This window comes from Lupinus angustifolius, chromosome LG14 (assembly GCF_001865875.1).
Source record: "Lupinus angustifolius cultivar Tanjil chromosome LG14, LupAngTanjil_v1.0, whole genome shotgun sequence".
Taxonomy (NCBI): Eukaryota; Viridiplantae; Streptophyta; class Magnoliopsida; order Fabales; family Fabaceae; genus Lupinus; species Lupinus angustifolius.
Window position 1 is genome coordinate 11,718,891 of NC_032022.1, and position 16,928 is coordinate 11,735,818.

General features: G+C 32.7%; 1 protein-coding gene across 1 annotated transcript; it reads left to right on the plus strand.

The window, feature by feature from the left end:
- On the plus strand, positions 2,341-3,348 carry LOC109326388. The gene has a single exon (XM_019559074.1). It carries the CDS (start codon positions 2,341-2,343, stop codon positions 3,346-3,348), a length of 1,008 nt encoding a protein of 335 aa, XP_019414619.1.

A 16,928-nucleotide genomic window follows, 5' to 3' on the forward strand; every position in this document is an offset into this window, starting at 1 on the left:
AAGTTGGTGAGTGAAAATTTCCACTCTCCAGCTTGGAATTGATTTGAAGAAGCAATAACAACGCTTAACCACCCATGACAAAAGTTATATCATCAAACCTCTAACCATCCATAGCAAAAGCTATATCTTTGCTTAACCACTATGGATAGAAGCTACCCATCAAATGCTTAACCATCCATGACATAAGTTATATCTGAGCTTAACCATCATGAACAGAAGCGAACCAACCATTGATGCTGAAAGAAATAGAACATATCAAAATCTTGATCCTAATGAGATGTTTCAGTGATGAATAAAAAAAAGGGTAAATGTTGAAGAATAAGAAAATAGTGTAATCTTGTATAGGATATATTGGTCATGGTACTTCATTCTTGAACTATGAATCTATCTCATGGCCATGAAAGTCCACATATTGCTCTAATGGAAAGCTTGTAATCCTCTTTCTCATTATACATTGGTATCTGGATCAACACATTGGGGTATCTTTGACTTTTCTGTAGTTTCTGCTTCATGACATCCAAATTGTACTTCCTATATAGTATCAGAGCGTCAGTATTGCTTCACGTTCATATTTCAAGACTGATAGACGAAGATTCACTCACCAACAAAAGGAGGTATTAGAGTATTTGTGGTGTTCAACACAATCATTTCAAGCTTGGAATGCTTAATACATTCCAGCTTGAGTGAGATGTTAAAGTTGTTAGTTGATTGCAGTTCGTTAGTTGTAATATTGTTTTCGTTAATTAATTAAGAGTTTAATTAATCGATTAACTAGTTAGTTATTAGTTAGGCATTATAGTATATAAATGGTAATTCTTTTATTCCTTGTAACTCAATTCAACATAGAAAGTTTCCATTTTCTTATTCATGATTTTCTCTCATACTTCTTGATTCATCAAGAAGTTTTTGTCATGTCTCCTACCATTTCAGATATAGCTTTGGCTAGTCATTTGGAGTTTGGATGGTAAAACTTAATGTTGATAAAAATTGCACTATTTGTGATTAAACTATTGGTAGAGGATGTGTTATTTGGATTCATGGTGGAAATTGGCTTTCAAGTTTCTCTAGTAAGTTTGGAACAGAGTCTCTCATCCTAGCTGAGTTGCATGCCACTAAATACGGGATTTGGTTGGCTTGGGACCAAGGCCACTGTGTCGTAACCTTTGAGAGTGATTGTCTTGAGGCTATTGACATAATCATTAAATAGGTGCGGGTTCGACTTCAACATCTGAGACTAGTTATTCATATCATCGCCGATTTACTAAATATAAATTGGGAGATTCGTGAATAACATATTTTCCAGGAAGAAAGCATGATAATTGACTTCACGACCAAGTTTATTTTTGATATCCAAGTCTCCTTAATTTTATGAGATACACCACTTCATATGAATTGATACCCTATATTTTAGTTTTGTTGATTTTATCTTTATGTTGTACACACAAAAAATTGATTGGTGCTTATAAAAACGTTAACTCGTATCATAATGGGAGTGACTTAAAATCATATTTTCATATTTGATTTTTTATGTTTATTTTCTTCTTTGTGTTGCATAATCAATTTCTTGTCCCATTTATTATAATAACTAATGAAAATAAACAATAAAAAATATTTACTTATCCCATAAATATTATTTTTTTTAATGAAATTGACCTATGTATAAAGATAATATAAATTAATAATTTTGAAAATTTTCCACTCATGTAATTTAATTTTGGTCTTGAGATTATTACTTACTCTTTTTAATTATGAAGTGTACTTATATCTTTTTTTAATCAATTTATATTTTGATGGTGACATTTTCCTCCCACAATTACTAACATGTATTATTTTAGTAGTGGGCTCATTACTATCGTTGTGAATTTGATGATATTAATTTCCTAGTTGACATGTTAATAATTTGATATTATCTCTATATTTATGTGTGGACTAATTTCAACCACCTATTTATCTCTATATTTATGGTTTTTACTTAGGTTATGGAAAAAATGTTTGTCTCCAAACTTCTGGGAAACTAGGTTAGTCTCCAAAATTCTGGGAATCATCATCTTCTTCATCATGACAACTAACTTCATCCCGTGGAGCTTCCTGGGTGACATGAACAATGGGAATCAGGTGGATCCAATGGTTCACAAAAATGCTCCAACATCACCAAAGAAGATGTCTTTTGCTCAAGCTTTAAAATCTTCATGAGACATAACTTCTTCACAACTTCCTCAACCTTGCATAAAGGGGGACGCTATTGCCATTAAAATCCCTGAAGAGGAATACCAATCAGGGTTACAAAGATGCAAAAACCATCTTCATGGACGGCTCATCTTGTCTAAAGGCGACTCACCTATGAAGTTCACAGATCTGAAAAACAAGCTCCAAGCTTTGTGGAGCAACATTGGTAAGTGGACTATGATTTCCCTCGGTAAGGGCTTTTATGATTTCGCATTCTCCTCAATGGAGGACATGAGGAATGTTTGTGCTGTGGGATCTTGGAGCTTGAAACCTGGATTCCTTAGACTTTTTCTTTGGTCACCTGATTTTAACCTAAACCTGCAAAAATTGTCACATACCCAATGCTGGATAAAGATACACAATCTTCCTCAAGAGTATTGGAGCCCGAGAATTCTTTTCTCAATTGCAGGGGGTATAGGGACTCCAATCTCGTTGGATGAAGCAACACACACACGATCATTTGGGCATTTTGCCAGAGTATTAGTGGAACTCAACTTAAAGACAAACCTGCCTGAACAAATCCTTGTTGAAAGGGAAGGATTTGCTTTCTTTGTATCCATCAAATATGAGAATTTGCCAAACTTCTGTCAAGGATGTCAAACCATAGGCCACATGGTTGCTCAATGTCGCAGAAATAATAAAAATCAGGATTCAGAGGGGGTTATAAAGAATAGGAACAAAAAGACAAAGGTTGAGCTGGTAGCTCCAAAAAGGAATGAAATCAATGATCTGACCATTAATTTGGAAATTGAGAAAGAGGTGGAGGATAATTATAAAGATATGGAGAGACTAGTAATCTCACCAAAGTCCAGGGATAACTTAGATAGTCAAACTGACAATGAATTGGATATAACAAGAGTGGAAAATTCAGCTGAAGGAGTGGAATCTGATTCTCATAGTGGAAACATTATAGTGCAAGAGACAGAGGATTTACATAATGTTGCAGCCATTGATAGTCGCATAGTGGGCAAGTTGTGGGCGGATGAGGAAAGTAATGAGGAAGAGGAGGAAGAATTTTCCAAGGTTCTCAGCAGATCTCAGAAGAAAAAGATGAAAAAGATAGAGCAGTCAGCTAAGGTATACCAGACTAGAAATGGTGGATATCTAAGCACTTCTAAATGAGAGTCCTATATTGGAACTGCAGGGGATTGGGGAGCCTTAAATCAAAATTGTCCCTAAAAAACATGTGCATTACCCATAATGCATATATAGTTTTTCTGGCTGAGCCTAAGATTCCAGTGGAGGTAATAAATAGCAGCTTCTGGGCTAATATGAATCTGCAGATTTTTGTTGTGAATAATAGAGAGAATCTCATTCCTTCAATTTGGGGTTTATGTAAAATTGGGCTATGCCCTTCTGTCCTGGGAAATTCTGATCAGCACATATCAGTAACCATAAACTTTGATAATAAATCTCTTATGGTTTGTGCAGTTTATGCCTCTACTAGTTACTTATGTAGGAGAAGCCTCTGGTCTAAGATTAAGGCTAATATTCTAGCTCACCCTGACTCTTGGTGTTGCATAGGGGATTTTAATGCTGTAACTGGTGCTCATGAATGCAGAGGTAGCACTCTGCCTGCCAGAGTTTCTTGCAAAGAATTCCAAGATTTTATTGATAATGCTGATCTTTTGCAACTTCAGACCATTGGAGTTCAGTTCACTTGGTCCAACCGAAGAGGAGGAACTGCTTTAACTGAGAAAAATCTGGATAGAGCTCTCTGCAATGAGAGTTGGATCAACAACTGGAGCCAGGTTTCTTGCTGCACTCTTCCTAGAGTGGCCTCTGATCACCACCCTTTGTTATTCCAATCTATTTCTTCAACATCTTCTAGACCTTCTTCTTTTAGATTTCACAAAATGTGGTTGGAGCATTTGGACTGCAGAAGACTGGTTAATGATATTTGGAGCACTGAAGTGATTGGTTGTCCAATGTTCATTCTTCCTCAAAAGCTAAAAATTCTCAAAAAAGAGCTTAGACATTGGAATATTAATGTTTTTGGAAACATTCATCATAGGGTGAGCATAGCTAAGATGAATGTGGAGAATATTCAAAAGTGCATCAGTGACTTGGGTGCTGAGGACTCTCTGCTAGAGCAAGAGGACACTGCTCAATCTGAGTTAGCTAAAGCTCTTATTGCTGAAGAGATATTCTGGAAGGAGAAAGCAAGGCTGAATTGGCATTTGTATGGGGATAGGAACACTAATTTCTTTCACAGGGTTTCTAAAATTAGACATACAACTAAGTCTATGTCCATGCTTAGAGTTGGAGAAACAATCTTAACTGACCAGTTGGATATTTCAAACCATGTTATAAGCTTCTACTCTTATTTGTTCGAATTTCAGAATGACACATCTCCTAATAATCTAATCCATGATGTGGTGCCAAGTCTAGTCACAGATGATTATAATGAAATGCTAACTAAGATGCCTTCCAATGATGAAATTAAATCTGCTGTGTTTGCAATGAATGGTGATGGAGCCCCTGGTCCAGATGGCTTTGGTGGGTGTTTCTACCAACACTTCTGGGATATAGTGCATCATAAGGTCTGTAATTCAGTGAACCAATTCTTTACTCATGGTTGGATCCTCACAAATCTGAATTCCAACTCTATAGTCTTGATTCCTAAAACTGAAGGAGCTGATAAATTAGAGGATTTCAGTCCTATTGCTCTTGCCAACTTTCAGTTCAAGATAATCACAAAGGTGCTAGCTGACCGTTTGGCATCAATTGCCACCAAAATCATTTCTCTCAACAGAGAGGGTTCATAAAGGATAGGAAAATCCAGGATTGTATCTGCATTGCTTCAGAGGCCATCAATCTGTTGGAGCACAAAGCTTTTGGAGGAAATCTGGCAATAAAACTGGACATAAAGAAAGCCTTTGACACAATGGACTGGACCTTTCTCCTAGACACCCTAATGGCTTTTGGTTTTAACTAGAAATTCTGCAATTGGATTAAAGCTATTCTTCACTCTGCTAGGCTTTCTATATTGATCAATGGTCATAGTGCTGGTTTCTTCAAGTGTACTAGAGGGGTTAGACAGGGTGATCCCCTTTCTCCTCTTTTGTTTTGTATAGCTGAAGATGTTCTCAGCAGGGGCATATCCAAGCTTAGGTTGGATAATAGGCTTAGCACAATCTCAGGGCCTAAGTCCATCCATACCCACCAGCCATGTTTTATATGCAGATGATATTCTCATATTCTGCAGAGGGGTGAAGAGGGAATTGATGAGTTTAAAGAAGCTGGTTATGGTCTATGCTCAAGCTTCTGGTCAGCAAATTAACATTGCCAAATGTAAGTTCTATGCTGGAAATTTCTCTGCTAGAAAGAAAGATTTAATTGCCTCATGGCTGGGATTTCATGCTGGCAGCATGCCTTTCAACTTTCATGCTGGTAGCATGCCTTTCAACTACTTGGGGGTCCCCTTGTTCAAAGGAAGACCAAAAAAGATCCACATCCAACCTATTGCTGATAGAATTCTGAAAAAAAATGTCCTCTTGGAAAGGGTTCTCTCTATCTATTATGGGCAGGGTGGAGATTGTTAAATCCATAATTCAAAGCATGATGGTCTATAGTTTCCACATATATAAATGGCCAATTTCCCTGCTAACTTTAGTGGACAAGGGGATAAGGAATTTCATATGGGCAGGGGACATAGAAAAAAGAAAGTTAGTCACAGTGGCTTGGTCCAAAGTTTGCTCTCCTACTTTGGATGGAGGCTTAGGTCTCAGATCAGTGAAATTGATGAACAAAGCTTCTTTGTTAAAACTTGCCTGGGAAATGAGGACATCTAGCCAGGAATGGGCCCTGTTTTTTAGAGACAGATTTGGGTATCATCATTCCCCGGCTACAAGACATTTCAGGTCTTCAATCTGGTCTGGAATCAAAGAGAATTGGCATGCCTGCAACTCAAACTCAATCTGGTTAATAGGAGCTGGTCATCAAATCAACTTCTAGAAGGACAATTGGCTTGGTGAGCCACTGGTTGAGCTAATGAACATCCCTCAGGAGTTACATTCATCTCTCTTATCCTCTGTTGCTTGCTTCAGGCAGAGAAATAGCTGGACAATTCCTTCATTTATGAACAGGTTTTTCCCTAACATTATTGAAAAGATTGCAAAAACTAAAATAGCGGGGAACTTGGATAGACTAGTGTGGAAAAAAACTCTAGATGGCACCTTATCTCTCAAAGCTGCTTATAAGGAGGTAATGAATTACACAAATTAGTTAAAGTGGTGCAAGTTGATCTGGTGTGCTAGTACTGCTCCATCTAAGTCCTTCATCACTTGGAGAATCATGAACAATAAGATGCCTACGGATGATAATCTCAGGAAAAGAGGTTGTGAAATAGTTTCCATTTGCAATTTGTGCAACTCTCATAGTGAGGAGGAGGATCACCTTTTCCTGCATTGCACTTTTGCATCTAGTCTCTGGGATTGGATCAATCATGTTTTCTCAATCAACCTGAACATCTCTTCTCTCAAACACATTTTGGATGATTGTGCTAAGATGCTCAATAAGCAGGTTAAAGAGGTTCTCATAGCCTGTGCAATAAACACCTTAAGCACAATATGGTTTTGCAGAAACCAGAAAAGATTTGAGGGAATTCTAATCACTGTCTTTCAGGCAATCAGAAGGATTAAGAGGGATACTTCATTAGCAGGAAATTCCTCATCTGCCTCTGCCTCTCCTAATGTTGAGGATCTCTTGATCCTTAGAAGCTTTAACATAAATGCCAAGCTTAATCTTGCTCCTAGGATCATGGAAGTAACTTGGCTCCCTCCTGAAAGGGGTTGGATCAAAGTAAACACGGATGGAGCGGCTCATGGTTCTCCAGGGCATTCAGGGGGAGGGGGAATTTTCCGTGATCATAATGGAGTACTGCTTTCTCTAAGTATCTAACCATTCAGAATGTTATCTTCGCTGAGTTTCATGCAGCTTTGCATGCTGTGCAAATTGCTTATAATAGAGGTTGGAAGCAGCTTTGGATTGAGGTTAATTCAAGCATGTTCTTGGATATCTTGGAGTCTCCAGAATGATTGGATAAACTGCAAGGAGAAACTCCATACAATGAATTACAAAATCACACATATCTTTAGGGAAGGTAACAATTGTGCGGATAAATTAGCTTCGTTTGGCATTGTTTCAAGAACTTACACGGTTTGGAATGTAATTCCTAGTTTTATCTTTAGTGATTATACTAGGAACAGATTGGGAATGCCCAATTATCGTTTCAGAAACATGTAATTCACTATCTCTTTCAATATATTGGGTGTAATCACACCTTTGCTTAAAAAAAGAGAATAAAAAATAATTCATATTAACTGTTTAAAAAAAAGTTGAAGGTTTTCACACACTTTTCCAAATAATAAATAACAATATCTTCCATTATAGAATACAGAGTAGGAATGGTTGAGGAGGGTGACAAGAAATATTGCAGGCTACGGTAGTGATAAAGACTAAACACAGAAGCAAAATTATGCAACTTGTGTTGTCTCTTTAGAAGTTTTATATTGGTAGTTATTTATTGTAATGAAGGTAGGCTTCTTCAATGTACAGACACAGCATCTCGTTGTCTACAATGATCTGAATATGCAATTTTCTCTATACCTGTAAAATCGAACTGTTGTCCTAAATCATGTCTCATATATTATTTGAACTAATAATAAAACTAAAACAATAATAATAATAATAATAAATATTTAAAATTTTAATAGATATGAATATTTTCATTGAAACAACACATGTAACAAGATCTGAGCCAATAAATTTATTTTCTACTGGTACTACCACTTAGTGACAAATAGGCTGGTGTAGTAATTGCAAGTTTCAGCATGCGACTGCGTTTTTTCATGTATGTTAAATGTATGATCCTGCGCTTCTACTATTCTTTTTTTGTTTTATCACATTTACTTTCCTCCAAATGCATCCATATTTTTGTATCATAAATCATTTTTCACATTTACCACCCTCAACAACCAGTTTCAATTTTCATATTTATTCTCCAGATTTCAGATGATGCCAAACCAGTTTGTATTTAAGTATCTATAACCTTAGAAGTCATTAAGACCATGTTTTAGTTACTTTGGTCTTGAATAGTGTGTCGCTTACATAATTATTCATGCATTAATGAGTTAAAACTATATGAATTTATTTGATATTAACTATTTGGATGTGAATGGGATCATTATACAATATGACCTATAAAGACATTGTAGATTCTATTAAAAGTTTACATATCTCTAAATAATGTCTTTTTATATATGTACCAGTCTATGGGTGATGGGCAATTTGTACATAAGAGAATTTTCCATTTTGAAATAAAATGCAAAGATTTTTTTATTTAGCAAGTCTACCACATTACATATTAGGTGTTCAAATCATTGATCAATAGTTTAAAGCGTTTTTTTAAATTGGTTCGTTCTATAATAACATGCACAATCATAAACATATTTCAGTGTAACATATATACACATAGTATATTATTTATCATTCATTATATTAATTTTTGGAAGAATTAATAATAATTAAACATGAATGACGAATAATGTGGCGACAATGTATAAAACTCGTACAATATTAGTGTAAATATTTTTTTCTCTTTATCTAAATATAAGAGTCACTTATTTTATAAAATTGAGAAAAAACATGCGGTGTATGAATTTTATACAATATTACTTTATTATCTACTATGCATATTTATTTATCATTTTTTATAAGCAAATGTATTAAAAACGATACAATGTCAACCCAATATAGGTTACAAGAAAGTTTAATATAAGAAATAGGATAAATGTATCATTTTGAAAAGGAATAAAACTTAAAAGCAACATCCTAAAGAACCAAACTCATAAAACTATGTTGTCTTCCTAAAGATGACATCATGCTACATACTTTAAACACAAAATCACAATGAACTACAACATTTTCCACACCCAAGTTTAAAACATGTTTACTCATAATTGACTTTTAATAATACAAATAAATTGTAAAATATATAGGAGTTTATATAAATTTTTATACTGAGAGTGAGAGTGTATAAAATTTAGTATAATCTTAGAAAGTTTCCAAGACTTTTAAAACTTGATTCAGATTCTCATACATGCATATCAAGTATGGGGAACCGGACTTATTTTTTTGGCTGTTCCATAGCCGTTAAAGCTTATGCTTGAAAGTTGAAACTAATTATGCCAGAGCCTCGTAGTTATATTCCTTTCATCGTTCCAACTTCCAACATTATGTGATGAATACAAAGATTATAATAAAGTGTGCCAAAGATGTAGTGCAAGTTGAGATATTAATCACGTTATACATTCATCAGCTAATAACCGTACCAGTGCAGTATATAAACTGTTATATGAGTGGTGCCAGATATCAGGGAAACTTGATCCAACACTTTCTGCATTGTTAATACCATATCCATAATCTTGCAGACCAATTATGATTGAATAATTTGAATCAAGGATTAAGCTACAACCAAGTTTTAAGGTAAGGTTTTTAGGTGTGACCAGGATGATGAGTATACTTAATAGTTGAGACTTGAGAGATTCAATAAAGCCTATAATATAGTAGTTGATATTGAATGTACAATCTTTATGTACTGAAAATTCTTATAAAAGAATTACGTACTTTCCAAAAAAAGACTCAATAATCTTTAATCTGATTGTATTTTAACATATATTCAAAAGTATGATTTTTTATCTAAAACCATTTTAAAAACTGATTGTATTGATTGATTTTGAAGAGGATATGAAAATAGAGTAGAAATGATATGAAAATGGAGTAAACAAACTAATTATATAAGAGTACAAAAAATGGGAATATTATAAAAGGGGATGAAAACTGATTCCAGGGTGAAATGAAGTAATATTTATTTAGGTACAAAAATAATGTTTCAATCACTAATACAATTCTTAATTATCATCATTTCACCATTGGCTTCTTATTTATTCCACTATAAAAAAAATAATGTTTTAAGCACTAATGTCATTCCTATTTTCTCTTTTATGGGCAAAAAATAGTATTATTAAAATGTATTAGCGATACAAATCAAGTACAAGAGTGTTAAGGTGGAATTACAAGATGGAAGTCATGATACTTGAATGATACATTGGGGTTGGTACATAACCTGAGTACCAAATTGTGGATAAGTCTCTCTTCTTATTGATCCACATTTTTATTTATTAGCAAGAGAAGAAGAATAAAGATGAAAATATTTATCAATTACTGAAATGTTATTTAGATATGTTTTGCCTTGGTGACTTAATTTATTGATTTATAAAAAAAAAAGTAAAATTGAAATATAGAAATTATATATATTCAATTATTTTAATACTTTTTAAATATATTTTGTCTTAATATAGATTTGTATATAATATAAAATTTTAAAAAAATAAAATATTTCCTCATACCAGATTATAATTTATCTTCTTAAATTTATTAGTGAATTTGATGAGATATTATTCCATGATATTAGTAGATACTTTATTTTTAAATTATAATGAGTAAAACTCCCTTGCAAAACATAAGGAGTAACTATTTAAGCTAAGCACAGCCCCTAACTATTTCCAAGTTGCTACTCGTGAGCTTAATGGCAATGGCATCAATAGCTGGCTAGTGACCAGTGGAAACCACTTCCAAGCCACATGGCACCATTCTTCTTTGTTTCATGAACCATTCCATGCTTAGAAGTTAGAGGATTCATAAGCTTGCCCAGATCTAGATAAATCTACAAAACAAGGTTGTGCATGAACACTCAAATTACCTATAAGAAATTGATCTAAGAATGTAAGGTTTCACAAATCTCATAATAATAAAAATGATTAGTTCTTAAACCATATATAACCTTAGTAATAGCAAACAACACTTAAATTCAAACATATTTAACTATCTCCGTCATTAATGGGTCTGCTACACAATGTAATAAGGAACGTGGGACAAAATTTAAAAACAAGAGGTTGCGATATATAAAACACAAAATGAAGTTAATAGGTTGGGCCCTACTTAAGAAATTAAACTTCATTCATTTCCCAATCTGAGAACACATTAATTACACACCCACGAAATGTATGATCAAAACATTACTGCTCTTTTCACCTAAACCTTGCATTCATATTTCTCTTTCATTATGCTTAGGTTGAGGCTTCTTTGGTAAATGTGCATTCAAACAGTGGTATGGATGTTGTGTTGGAGAGCATAAGTGAGTCCCACAGGTTTGATTCTCTGCTAGATTTATATGGTCCATATCATAGATGCTATGTCCCCATTTCATTGCTTTCGAGTGTTGGAACCAATATTTTGGTGCAGCCCTCCTTGCCCTGTTTGATTTAATTCCTTATATATTTTTGTCGGGAGATGTTGATGTAGCAATACTAAACCCTTTCAATTGCATCTTATTTGTCTATAATAATGAGCTAAATATAGTTAGAGGTGATAAAATGGGTTCTCAAACATATCATTTATTTCCTTAAATCTATTTATTATTTAATATGTATATTTTTTCTCTTCTTTATAGATGTTTTCATTTTAAAATATATTACAAAAAATAATAATACATATATCAAACAATAAATAAATTTAAGGATGTAAATTATCATCTTATATAAGAGATACTTATTCACTTCTACTGATTATGAAAAATTGTGGCTGAAATTTAAAACCCCTTAAGCCATTATAAGCATAAAGAGATTGAAAATAAAAATGAATTCAGATGACATCCATATAAAGGTTTTACTTTTAATAGTCTCTTGCGATTGAAAAGAGTTGAATTATTTTCTAGCTAGCAGGACAAGCTAGTAATAGGCTCATCATCATTCATCAGGAATGTAATAACTACCAATAGCAGCAGTCACATACTGTCGTCTGAAACATTTACAGTAAAATGTGTACAATAAAACCCTAAAACCCTAGCACCATAGAAAAACGGCAAATTTACTTATAACCGGGTTTTGGTACACCTTTTAGAAATATTATTAAACAGATGTATTTTATATAATCGGCATCTTATATGCCGATTCTGTCTTTCTTTTTGTTTTACTCTCCTTGAATCGTCAATAATAGGGGAGTTTTAATATTAATTTTTTTATCTTTCTCCCTAAATCGCTAATGGGGTAGTTTTCTTTAAAAAAAATTTGTTATCATCTCCCCTAAATCGACAATGGGAAATTATCTTTTAAATTTTTTTTGTTATCATCTCCCCCTAAATTAGTAATGGGGGAGTTTTCTTTTAATTTTTTTATCATCTCCCCCTAAATCGGCAATGAGGTAGTTCTATTTTTCTATATAATTAAAATATTTTCAAACCCTAACCTAACAATACTCAACACATCAATATTTTGTTCCAAAACTAGTTATTAATAAAACATATTACATATGTTGTTTTATTAATAACTAGTTTTGGAAATATTACATATGTGTTGTTTTAGAAATAACTAGTTTTGGAACAAAATATTAATGTTTTGGGTGTTACTAGGGTTAGGGTTTGAAAATATTTTAATTATATAGAAAAATAAAACTAGCCTCATTGCCGATTTCGGGAGAGATGATAAAAAATTAAGAGAAAACTCCCCCATTGTTGATTTAGGAGATGATAAATTTTTTTTTAAAGAAAACTCCTCCATTGCCAATTTAGGGGGGAGATGATAACAAAAAAAATTAAAGAAAACTCCCTCATTGCCGATTTAGGGGGAGATGATAAAAAATTTATTTTTAAAGAAAACTCCCCCATTCATGATTTAGGGGGAGAGATAAAAAAATTAATAATGAAACTCCCCCATTGTTGACAATTTAGGGGGAGTAAAACAAAAAAAAAGACAGAATCAGCATATAAGATGCCGATTATATAAAAAATACATCTGTTTAGTAATATTTCTAAAAGGTGCACCAAAACCATAAATTTTCGGTCGAGGTACACCATACAAATAAATTTGCCATAGAAAAACATGCATGGATTTGTTCCCTCTCTATATATTGTCTTCAGTAGTTGTATACTACAGTAAATCCTTCAGCTCATAGTATAGAAAAAAGTGGCCTGCCATGTCACGTGCCAGTAGCACAGTGCTACCATATACCACTCTACAGAAAACTTATTCATATTAGTTTTGAAAAGGAAGAAAAAAAAGCTAGATACATATGGCTTAAATTGATATGTTTATATTATAGAATTATAATGGAAGTAGGCAGAAAATGAAGACCAAATTTAATTATAACTCGAACATAATTGTTTTCGATTGATGAAGTTTAGACAAAAAAGTGTAATTAGATAATAAAACTAAAAGAAAAAATTTTAAAAATGAAATAATATAAATGAAAGTATATCAAACTAGAACTATTCTATGTACCGAAAAAAAAACTAGAACTATTCTAAAAAATTAAATCGGTGATAATTAATGTGGGTGGACCTCACTCACTCTTTCCTAATTGTGTGACATGTTTCTTACATAAAAAACAACAGGTAGATATGGCATAAATAATATGGCCTAAAATATGTCAGTTCCATCACAATTATTTTGAATGCTATTGTTGGCATGTCTGGCTTTCATATAAAGCCAAAATTTGGATTAGCTCTCTCTTTTCATGACAGTGACTTGTGAGAAAATGGTTGTTGTGTTGTTTAGATGAGCCATAGGAATGTTTCGAACATATGGGGACTTTTACAAATCATATTAATCACTCAATTCCCTCTGTTTACATTTTAAGATTTCTTATAATATAAATATGTAATTTGTAAAAAAGCATATAACGACTCAACTCCTATTTACCTATTCTACCTTGTTTTTCCTAAGAGATAAATTATTATAGTTTCTCTAGAAAACAATGAAACTGTTTGAGCCACACCTTCTTTTTTGGGTGTAGAGCGTTTTATGGTCTAGTAAATTTTTCGAGTGGTTCACTCGTTTTCTTATCCAATGATCTTTTGAGTAAAACTAAATCAACGACCTTATTTAAAACTGACTATTTGTCAAAACGGTTTTTACTAACTAAAGAAGTTTGAAAATATTTATAATATGGTCTCCTTTTTTTAAACCTACATTAGCAGTGTTATAAATGTGTTGGGAAATACAACTGAATAAGGAGAAAATATTATAGGGTTCATGACCAATAATCTCAATTACATTTTCATCCTAATCCTAAACTCTAATAATTTCATGGTGAATAGAGTCCTCTAAGTATTGGAGAGTTTAATACTAAGTGCAAATACTTACATGTATCATGCATAATTTTTAAACGATTCAAATTTTAATTAATTTTAATAAAATAGTATTAACAATTGTCAAACTTCATTTCACCACTCATTCTAATACCAGAGGGTATAGTTAAGGGTGGAAATAGGTCAGACCAGGCTAGGCTTTGCCTTAAACAGGCCTAGCCTATATAGCATATAGGAGTCTGGGTCTGGCCTGTTAGTCTGTTTAAAAAAAAATTCAAAGCTTGAGTCTGGCCTGTTTAAAAGCTTGGTCTGGCCTGTTAGCCTGTTTAAAGGTCTATTAATACTATATAGTCATGAAATAGGCTACTAGTCTACATTTAAATGGGCTTATAGGCCTACTTTTAGTTAGGCCCATGTAATTCTAATAATTAAATTATATTTTTGTATACATTTTTATATTAATATTACATATATAATATTATTATTTATATTAAAATATTATAAATTCAACATTCATATATAATATAAATAAATAGATCGGTCTGTTAGGCTTGATAGGCATTTTAGGTGGCCTAAAGCCTGACCTGTTAAACTAACTATGCTTTTTAGAAAGCCTGAGCCTGACCTGTTAATGAAAAAACCTGGTCTGGCCTAGCCTGTTATAGGCCAAGTAATAGGCCCCTGATAGGCGGTCTGGTCTGTTTCCACCCTTACGTATAGTGATGGAAATAATCCCAACTCCTTCGAATCACTTTAGCTATTATACTAGCATTGATAGATTCCATGGATATTTGGTTTGGGCTACTAATGAATATTCATGCGACCATACTATCCTATCCAATTTTAAAAATAATAGTCGGCTAAAAAGAATTTATAAAAGCCCAATAAGCATTCATTTTTATAGAAAAGTCATGCCTTTTATTGGTTACTATCCGTGGTAAAAAACTTGTAGATATTTTGAGTATAAGTATATGAATATATATTAATAAAATCATTAGTTATGGTCAATTTAATCATTACTCTTAGTTGAGCATTTGCCATATTGAAAAGAAGTGGTATCTGGTTGTTTTATTTTGTAAATGATTAAGTTTATAGATTAACTATATTTCTGAATGATGAGAAGTTTGTGTAATGTAAAGTTGATTATTTGGCAAAAGTAATGGCACTTGCTTAATATTCAGCACTGAAGCACTCTATAATATATTTGTGATTCGACTTTAAGGCCTGCCCGATGTAGCCCAATATAGAAAACTAGGTATACTGTATTATTTTTTATCCAAGTTTTGAAATATAGACCCTGGATTTTTTGAAAAATCTTATCATACACCTAAACATATTTTCCTCTCATGATAATTCATATATTTTCATTCTCTTCTTTTAGTTACACAAATCTCATGACTCCTACAAATTGTTGTTCTTCTTTCACTCATTCAAACCCCACAAACTCCTCCAATGATATATCTGGTTTTCATATATTTTGACAAATATATGTCTGGATGCATTTTTTATATACATTATGAAGTGCACATGTCTCAATATATATTTGAATATATTAAGACGAATACTTGTTGGAATGTCTTAAAAAATAAGTATGTGTGGGTGTTAGTGCAATGAGAAAGAATAGGGAATGGATGAAAATTAGTTTTGGAATTTGTATAAAATAGTTGAAATCCAAATTTAGTTGAAGATAACTTGACTAGTTTTCCCTCATTTTTCATCAATATAACTAGCAAGTTACCCGTGCATTTGCACGGGACAATATTTTTTGCCGCATGATTAAGAACACATATTACATGTGCATTTATGATTAAGAATATGTATGTTGCTCGTGCATTCGCATGGTTAAAATCATATATGTTACCAGTGCATTCATATTGTTAAAAATTATTAATTATATATAAAATCATACGGTCAAACCATACGGTTTAACTGTTTAAATCGGATAAACTTAATATGGGTCATCTACTGGTTTAATATCTTGCTTGACTTTTTCAACATTGTTTTTTACATATACATAACATGATATAGCTAGTAGTATCCTATTAATCAAAAAAATCATCAATAAATTTATAATTTCATTATTACTTGATTCTAAAATAAGATTAGTATAAAAATAAATATTATTTAACTCTAAAATAGCTACAAACAATATGTTATGATTCATATTATTATTATTATTTTAATATTGCTATAGTAACATTATATTTTTATTTTAATATTGTATAGGTAATCATATTCTTTTTATTTTTAAATAAATCACATGTCATGAGGGCTTGAAAGATTGACACATGTCATGAGGGCTTGAGAAATTGACACATGTCATGAGGGCTTGAGAGATTGACACATGTCATGAGGGAGTTTTTGAGAGATTGACACATGTCATTGAGAGATTGACATATGTCATGAGAGACCTTTAGTTTTGATAAGAGATTGACACATGTCATGAGGGCTTGAGAGATTGACACATGTCATGAGGGCTTGAGAGATTGACACATGTCATGAGGGCTTGAGAGATTGACACATGTCATGAGAGAGTTTTTTTATTATATAGGTA